This window comes from Stegastes partitus, unplaced genomic scaffold, assembly GCF_000690725.1.
Source record: "Stegastes partitus isolate 25-593 unplaced genomic scaffold, Stegastes_partitus-1.0.2 Scaffold1744, whole genome shotgun sequence".
NCBI lineage: Eukaryota > Metazoa > Chordata > Actinopteri > Pomacentridae > Stegastes > Stegastes partitus.
In genome coordinates, this window is record NW_007579475.1 from 13,826 (window position 1) to 23,686 (window position 9,861).

At 44.2% G+C, this 9,861-nt stretch overlaps 1 protein-coding gene across 1 annotated transcript in view; it reads right to left on the reverse strand.

Annotated features, from left to right (window-relative positions):
• LOC103372378 (dachshund homolog 2-like) overlaps window positions 1–7,547 on the reverse strand; it is a 16,670-nt gene extending 9,123 nt beyond the window's left edge. The window contains exons 1-2 of the mRNA XM_008301993.1: window positions 7,084–7,547; window positions 2,383–2,492 (exon numbers count right to left, since the gene is read on the reverse strand). Of these exons, the coding sequence (XP_008300215.1) occupies window positions 2,383–2,492; window positions 7,084–7,547 (574 nt within the window). The remainder of the gene's footprint in view (window positions 1–2,382; window positions 2,493–7,083) is intronic.
• Between the last annotated feature and the right edge of the window lie 2,314 nt (window positions 7,548–9,861).

Genomic DNA, 9,861 nt, shown 5'->3' on the forward strand with positions numbered 1-9,861 from the left:
TTTATCAGACAGATTCCAGTTTGTTCATGTTAATGATGATTCCTCCATGCACACCAGAATTAGGTATGGAGTTCCACAGGGCTCTGTATTAGGACCAACATTATTTACCTTGTACATGTTCCCCTTAGGCAACATTATTAGAAAACACTGCATTAATTTCCACTGTTATGCAGACGACACCCAGTTATATTTATCTGTGAAGCCAATGGAAACCAGTTGGTCAAACTTCAGGCATGTCTGAATGATAGAAATGTCTGGATGACCTGTAATTTTCTTCATTTAAATCTGGAAAAGACTGAGGTTATTGTATTTGGGCCTAAACACTTTAGAAACATGCTATCTAACCAGATACTTACTCTTGATGGCATCGCCTTGGCCTCCGGTTCCACTGTAAGGAACCTTGGAGGTATTTTAGATCAGGATGTCTTTCAACACACAGCTACACTTAGATTATTGAACCCCTGTTGCAAATCAGGTTTATTGGCAAACTGTACAAAGTCTCTGCTGTTTTCAGGAAAACAACTCAAACAAGAACAATTTATGTAGATCAACACAACTAATATTAGATGACTTTTCTCCAAATTCAACATGAAATACCACTTTTAATAACTACTGCTGTCTCAAAAGTCTTTAGCACCCTGAATAGAATCTCACATAAGAGCACTCATTTGCACAATCAGGAGTTGTCCCAGGCACACCTGACATCACTAATCAAGGGCTTCACTTGTGGAGTTAGATGTGCTTGAGATAGAACAGAAATACACAGACTGGCTTTGGGTTTGTTCATAGGGACGTTTGATTGCTTGTTAGAAATGTGGTTAAGTCAAGAGAACTATCCCAAAACTTTAGAGAGAAGATCATTGTCTTGCACAAACAAGGAAAATGAAACAAAAATATATCAAAGGCACTGAATTTTCCCAGAGATGCTGTAGGAAGCAGAGCTGGCAAGTTCAAAGTTAAAGGAACAGTGGCTACACTACCTGGACGTGGCAGAAAGAGGAAGCTATCAGCAGCTGCCAGCAGATGTCTAAGGAGGCAGGTGGCCAAAAACCTTTGAGTGACTGCACAAGACCTGCAGCAAGACATGTTGGCAGCAGGCACTGAGGTTTCAGTGTCTACAGCAAGGCTCACACTGAATGCTGGAGGTCTCCTGACCCAACCCCAAGACGTACACCACTACTGACCCAAACCACAAAACAAGTCCCCTCCAGTACACTCAAAACTATAGAAATAAGCCACAGAAGTTTGGGGATTCTGTTCTTTGGAGTGATGAAACAACACTAGAACTTTTTGGGCCTATGGATCGGTGGTTTGACGAGAGGAGGAAGAATGAGGCATCCGTAACAAGAACTCCTTGCCTACGATGAAGCATGGTGGTGGCTCGGTGTTGCTCTGAGGCTGCTTGCATCTTCCGGCACTAGAAACCTGCAGCATTTGGAAGGCAAGCTGGATTCAGTCCAGTATCAGTAAATCCTAGGAGAAAATGTGAGGAAGCTAAAGCTTGGGCATCATAGAACTTGCCAAAGCAAACCTCAAAGTCTACCAATACTTGGCTTCCGAAAAAGTCGTGGAAGATACCAGAGTGGCCATCACAGTGGCCTGACTTGAGTCCCATAGAAAATCTTTGGTGGGAATTGAAGAAGGCGGGTGTAGCATGCAAACCCAAGAATATGAGAGAGCTGGAGGCTATTGCCCATCAGGAATGGGCTAAGATTGCTCAGGAATGCTGTAAGAACCTGGTGTCTGGCTGTGCACGACATTTGCAGCAGGTCAAAGCAGCAAAAGGGTGCTCTACTAAGTTCTAAAGATGCTTGCTAATAAGGGGTTGAATAATTTTGAGACAGCAGTAGTCATTAAAGGTGGTATATTGTGTTGAATTTAGAGAAACCATCTAACATTAGCTGTGTTGGGCCCAAAAACAGCTGGAAGTTCGTACATTTTGTCAATAAACTTGATTTATGGGGATTGAATAATTATGAGTGCAAATGTACGTTGAAAGACATCTTTGGATTGTTGGGTTCTTCATAAGGTCTTCAGCTTACTGCGTTAAGCGCTGGAGATGACATATGTTGTGAATTTGCGCTACATAAATGAAACTGAATTGAACTGAATCACAGATTGTCAGGTTGTTGGTCATACTGTTGCTATTGTTGTTGCTTAGGGTCAGTGGGTTGTTGGTTCATGTTGTTACGTCAACATTTTTACTTAAGAACCAGAAAAGGAAGTGAAACGTGATGTTTGTTTGCCAACGAATCAGACCAGAGTGGGCTGCAGTAGAGGTGGGTCTCCTAAAGAGACAGGAGTTGTGTGTTGACAGACGGCCTCCTTCTGCTTCGTGTTGATCCTTTATTGTACTACTGGTGACCTGACTCTTTGACTCACCTGTCTGAGACAGCAGGGCGGGGCTTAGCAGACTGTGTGGGAGGAGCCTGGAGCCGTCCGTCATGCTTGTCACGCCCAGAGTCCTCTTGGGAGGCCGACCTGGTCGAGAGCTGAGAAAGACACAGTGGGACCGCCTTAAGAGAGCTGAAAGGGATTCCACCTTAAATAACAGCTGAATAATTAATGAGCGCTGGCCTTTCGTCTCGTCTCAGCTCGCTTTTAATATTCCAGGTGAATCTCATGTTCATAAATTAATCTGTTTCATCTCTCTCTCCTGAAGGCCTTTCATTGTGGATGTCGATAGTCCCAGGGGACAACTTTAGGAGACGCACCATTTGTGTCGCACACGGACACACAAAGCACAAAACTGAACACAGGACAGAAAACAATTTCAGAAACTGAAATAAAATATTATAGTGAGAGACTTCAGTTTCTATTGAACAGTTGAACAAGTGAAATAAGTGCTGCAGTAAAATGTACATTTATAATCAAACTATTTTACTATGTATGGAAAAAAAACTCTAATTAATTAGAGGCTTTGTAATTAATTAATTGTGATTAATAACATTTTTATCAAATAGCAATATTTGGCACAATAAGCAAAGTTTTTCAATTCAAAGACATTTTGGTTGACGACTGAACCAATGAATGGACGTGTACGTGAACTTCAAGAATAAAACTCTTTGCTTTTCATCTACATGTATCTGAGCATTTTTGACTACATTCACAGATTAGTTCAAACTCAAAGTGCAGTTAGAGCGATTATATTCACCATTTTAATATTTTTTGTCATAAAACTCTTTGTTGCACAATTTGCACACAACCGAGCTCTGATCCAAGCTGCCTCCTGCTACGTGTCCACAGGATCCGTCTGCTTCTAGCTTCACGTTCATTGTGCAGTGAAACATCCCGCCTCGTCTTCTGGAGCGTCGCCTTCAGGCTCATTTTTCATAAAGTACACTTGACTTCAACCTGATGCAAATTTGGCAAATTTTGGCCAAATGGCCTCTGTGGACACGTAGCACTCGGCCTCTAATAGAAAAACAACGTTCCGCCCAACGAGCTGAGTAATGCGGCCTCGTCTTCCATCACTAGTCACCAAACTTTCTTGTGCGCTGACGCCGCTCAGTGCATTCTGTGCATCGTCTTCACACGTCAGTGTTACTGGTGTGCCAGAAACAAGGGAACTGAGAAAGATGCAGTTAAATCATTTAATTTTTTTTAACACATTATTTTTTCTGTAATTAATTAATCAAAATGAATGTGTTGAAGTCCCAGCCCTACTGTAGATGTATGTCAATATGAATAAGAGTAACAATAAAGAATAATGGATCAATAATGCAAAGCACAACAAAAATGTTTTACATAAATCGTCACTTTAACTGTCTGTTTTTGCTAATGAGTGAAATAATGAAGATGTGAGCTCAACCCAGGTTAAAAAAAATTAACTTATGAAATAAAAATACAAATCTTGTAGATTTTATGGATTCCTGTTAAAACCTGTCCTGGACCTTCCTCACACGGTCCCCAGAGAGACACATAGACCTGAACACAGACACACAGGTCAGCTCTTGATTGACAGGTCCGAGACACAGAGGCCCCGCCCACTCACGAAATTAAATTCCTCAAGACAGAGTGTGTGTGTGTGTGTGTGTGTGTGTGTGTGTGTGTGTGTGTCTGTGTGTGTTGGGGGTTTCCACACTTAATTAAACTGGGACAACATGTCTTTCATGTAGCACACACACACTGGGCCCAGTTGAACCCAGTGGGACCAGCTTCATGTGAAAATGCTGAACTAACAAGAAACTGTGAAACGGTCGTTTCTCATTGTGGTGGTTCTGTGTTAGTCGCAGCTCCAGGCAATAGTTTTATTTGTGGTACAGTATCAGTAGTATTGGTATCAGGAATATTCGTAGTATTTTTCGTACCAGTACCAGTACCAGTACCATGGTATTTATAGTATTAATACAGTTTTCATCTGTTATCATCGTGTGAGTCTGTTAGAAGCGAAGCTGGACATAAAGACATTATCAGAACAAACACAGACACACAGCTGCTAGGCTCAGATCGTGTGTGTGTGTGTGTGTGTGTGTGTGTGTGTGTGTGTGTGTGTGTGTGGATATTCAATCCTCACTTCTACAGGATTTCAGGCTCCATGTTGCAACCGGGTTTCAGTGAATCTGACTTTATGTCATGTTAGTCTGTTGCTACGCTAGCTCACAGCGTGCTACGTCACATCGTCGTGTCGCTGTGAAGGACCACGCTGGGCTAAGTTTCTATATGATCACATATACTATACATCACAGAAGACACAAGAAACACAATGATGAATTCACACACACACACACACACACACACACACACAGATGAACACAAACAGTGTGTTCACATTAAACTGTCAGTCCTCATTCAACGCCTGTCACACACACAGTTAACACACTGACACTAATTGTTTAATTAGTTGAGGCTCATGAACATAAATTCATCGTTAGAAAAAAAATGTAGCAGGAATCCACCAACACATGATTAAACACACGGCTCATACACACCTGGAGGCGAAACAACATGAACTGACATTAAGATTGAAGACTGTTTTTGTTTTGTGATGTGGACACATCCTGGAAAACTTCTACTCCGTCAGGACGTTTCTACACCGTGAGGAAGTTTCTACACCGTGAAGACGTTTCTACACCATCAGCTCGTTTCTACACCGTGAGGACGTTTCTACACCGTCAGCTCGTTTCTACACCGTGAGGACGTTTCTACACCGTCAGCACGTTTCTACACATTAGTGAACCAACGACAAAGTGTTTCATGGTTTGAGGAATCATCATTTGTTGTCCGTATATGTTGCACAATAACAGCAGGAACTTCTCTCCTGTCTGGATGATGATCTGCTGGTAAACCTGAGCGCTGCATCCGTCTCATACATGAACGACTGAGAGCTGAATGAGATGCTGGCTTCCTACAGGGGGCGTTGCTGCTCAGCGGTTCTTGCCTCTCGTCAGACGGCTCTGATTATTAATCTGGTTCATTTTTATGTCTCATCTGATCATTCTGACTCTGTCCTGTAACTTCCAGTTTTTATCACATAACTGACTTCAGACTGACTGATTATTGATGATCAGAACAGATGACAGCTGATTGATTTGTTTGACTAACGGTGATTGAACTCATTGGAGGCTCTGATTTCGCTGTTTGTCTGAATCTGAGCAGAGATTGAACAGGAAGCAGATCAGGAGACTCCAGCTGTCAGAAAGCTGAGCAGACTTCAGTCCATTTATTGATTGATAGAAAATCAGCTTCAGTGATCGGTTCACAGTCTGAGGCACAACATTTCCTGCTTGTATCTCCTCAGACGTCATAGTTTGAGATGATAAAAATGAGACTCCAGCTCCAGGACAGTTTGTCATGAAATGGAAAAAATAATTAGCTGATTAATCAATAACCAATATTTGCAGTCTCGTTATGTCAGATGTGTAATCTGCAGCCGTCAGAGAAGCAAAATCTTCATCTCCGCTCACAGCAGAAACGAGATCAATGGGAACCAACATGATGTCTCATATTTTAACTCAGTCATTGATCAGCTGATTGATGTATTGATTTATTTGATGTGCAGAACATCAGACAACAGTGAAAGCTGTTGGTCTCTTCGGGGGGTTACGGTTTGTTCAGTTTACTGCGACAGAAAGAGAAAATCCTCTCAGCATGGAAACACGACACATGATCAATAACCAAACTGATAACTAATCAAATAAACTGATGTTCAAACAGCTGCGATGAAATTATGCAGAAATAATGATAATTTTAACAAAAGATCAAATGATGTGATTGACTCATGATTTCACTGATCAACTGGAAAATAATCAATAACCGTCATTTTTTCCTGAAGAGTCATGAGGATGTTTCTCTATCAGCAGGTTGGATTCTGGGTTTGGATTCTGGGTTTGGATTCTGGGTTTGGATTCTGGGTTTGGATTCTGGGTTTGGACTCTGGGTTTGGATTCTGGGTTTGGATTCTGGGTTTTTGTTGCTCGACGTGTTAAAATGTGACGAGTTTCAGATCAATGACTCCATAAAAGAGAATCAGTTTGTGTCGATAAAGAGCTTCAGAGACATTCTCAGTTATTGATCGCTATTAAATGATTAATATAAAATAGAATAAAATAAAAGTCACGTTTCTCAGCAGACGAGTAGATTCATCACTCATCTGATTATTGCCGTTCATACAAACGTGTTCAGGGTTTCATCCTTCAGTATTGATCAGTTTATTCTGATCGATCGGCAGCAGACCTGATTTAATGGGATATAAATGTTCTGAGTGACGCGAACAAAAGGTCTGCCACATTAAAGTGAAGTATTCAGCCAGCTAATAAAGGGATTGATTGATTCTGATGTTCGGTGAAGATTCAACATAAAAATCTATGAAAAACGGAACAATTGAAGGAAACTGATCGATTGTTCATGTTTTGGAAGCAGCTGGATTTTTAACCGAATTAAAGGAGTTAATGTAAAGATTCTGAGTTTCAATCTTTAAACGTGTTTCATCACTTTTAAACTCAAACGACTGAAGCGCTGAACTGTGATGTTTAAAGTCCGACCTGCAGAGCTTGTCGGGTACCGGTCCGAACATCTGGGTCCTGCTCATTCTCGTCCTGCTGCCTGCAAACTGCACTGATGTCTGAAGGGACTTTGGCTCACCTGGCGTTCGTGCAGTCCCGGAACAGCGTCTCGAAGTCGGCCCTGGTGATGAGCTTGCAGCGGTTCACGCCGGGCTGGATGGCTCCGAGCCCGCGCAGGACGCGCACCTGCTCCACGGTGCACACCACCGGGCTGATGTCCAGCCGCTTCAGCTTGGTGTAGACGGTGTGCAGCCCGCCGACCAGGTGCTTCAGGAACAGCTCGAACACCTGCGGCAGGCAGATCAGCTCGGCTCCGTTCACCGTGAACGAGGCCACCTTCACCCCGTGAACTTCCACCATCCGGCACTCCGTGTGCGGGGACGCGCCGCCGCCGCCGCCGCCGCTCGTCCCCGTCGCGCTCACCGGGACTCTGCCGCTCAGGAAAGCTGCGGAGAGCCGCGGGGAGCCGGCCGGGTTCGGAGCGCTGTACGGCGGCTCGGAGTGGAAGAGAGGTTCGGTGGGCGGAGTGGGGGAGCCCGCCATGTCCGCGGAGGAGAGCCGCTTGTTCTCTGGTTCTCTGCAGAACACCTGGAGAACCTCCGCTCCGAGTCTCTCTCTCTCCGCTGCTCGACCCCGCTCGCCGCCCGAACAGCCAATCAGACGCAGGCACCGCAGACGGACAGGCCTCCTATTGGCTGGTGGGCGGAGCTTGTGGTATCTGACAGGTGAGTGATTGATAGCTGTCCATCAAAGCTCCTCATTTGACCTGTTCTCATCCTGTGTCAGATCCATCATGATTCTGTTTCAGTTTAACAGGAAGAAGGTTAAGATTAAATCTGACTTTGGAGACCAGAAGATAACATGAAAAACTACAAAAAACATGGAACCATGGTTCTATCAGTCCTTCTGTTTTATTCTTTTGATCTTTTATTTAGTTGTTCTACTATTCGATCCATCATCTCTACACCTTCATCCTCACCAGGGTCATGGGGGGCGGAGCCTATCCCAGCTGACTCAGGGTGAAGGCAGGTTCACCTGGACAGGTAACCAGTCTATCACAGGGCTACACTTAGAGACAGACAACCAAGCACACTCACATTCACACCTACGGACAATTTACAATCACCAATTAACCTCAGCATGTTTCTGGACTGTGGGAGGAAGCCGGAGAACCCGGAGAGAACCCACGCTGCACGGGGAGAACATGGAGACTCCACGCAGGAAGATCCCGGGTGTCCTCACCGGGACGTGAACCGGCGACCTTCTAGCTGTGAGGCGCTAACGGTGCTAGCCACCAAGCAGCCCTCTATTATGTTGATTCTAATTCTAATCGGGGTTCTGATGTGTTTGTAGTTTGAAAAATCACCAGATGTTTTATTTCTGTTTCTATTGGACCACCCTAGGCCCCGTCTCCAGGTAGCTGTCTGAGGCAGCCAATCAGCACGAGGGTCTTCAGACCAGATGATCCATGTTTGAATTAGTTTGTTCTGTCATTCTGCTGCACCAAACTCCGTTCAGGGTTCTTTTGTCTTGGGCCGGTTTTCCGTCTCTGTGGGTCTTCAGAGGTGTTGGCAGCCCATCACAGCCGTCCAATCCGCACACAGCCTCGTTAACACCTCGCGCTAACGAGCTACAAAAGGCTGTTTAATGTCAGGAGCAGAAGAGCTGCCAGCAAAGATCTAACAGCACAACACTTTGTTCTTCTGTCCAACGCTCTTCAAACGTTCTCAGAGCGAGCGGCTGCAAACGCTCAACATCAATGACAGACCAAATGTAATCAGATTACTGAGGAACTTTTGGATTACCTCGATACTTGTGTTTGAGTCAGTGATCAGCGTGACGACTCATGTTTGCACCAACAGAGAGCAGATCCAGGAAGAGGAAGAGCACCTGTTCAGTGAGGTCATCAGAGGGCGGCTCTTATTGGACGATCCAACAGCAGCAGAAACGGTTCGACGAGCAGATTCATTTGGTCCTTTAGGTTGTCTTACTGTCAGCATGCTGTCGGTTTACCGATCAGAGTCATTGATCGTGTGATTATCGGCTCTTTAGAACTTCCTTTTTATATGATTTCATCTAAAAGCTGTTCACACCACAGATGTGTGTAATAAAGGCTCGATGTCTGAAGGCGGAGTCTTGAACAGGATCACCGGCGGCCATCTTGATCTGGGGCGGCTCTCTGGCAGAACCTGTGGTCCGTGAAGGAAGGTGAGCGATCTGCACAAACCTAGATACTCTGATCTCACTGCAATCTGGACGGATTTACAAACGGTTTGGTTTCTTACAAACATTATTAACGTGGCTACAGTTCAAATTACAAAAACACAAATAAAACACACAATAATTAAAACACTAATTGCTGCTGGCTGTGAGAGTGTGACATCATTATCCATCAGTTATAGCTACACCTCTGACGTTTAGAACAAACCAAACCGTCTGGAAATCGGTAGAAAACTGAGCAAGTTCTGGTTGTTTAAAAAGTCCAAGCACCACCACGACACAATGCTATGGGTCAGCGAACGGACCGAGCCTCTAACCTTTATTATACGTATCTATGGTTCCCACTGTGTTCTGGTTCTCTGAGGAACATGTGTGTGTTCTGTGTTCTGAACACACACACACCAAGTGACCATCTTTGTGAACATCGTCGTTGAAGGAAACATTTACTGAATGGAGAGAAAAGGTTCCACTTACAGTCGACAGCAGCAGAACCAGAACCGCAACGTATCCCTCACAGTAATCAGATTACTTCTACAGCAGAGTACTGTCTGATATCAGATTACAAACTACCAGTTCACATTCATAGATGAACTTCAGGCTCCACAGCAGGAACTGAACTAAAGTCCATCTGTCATTC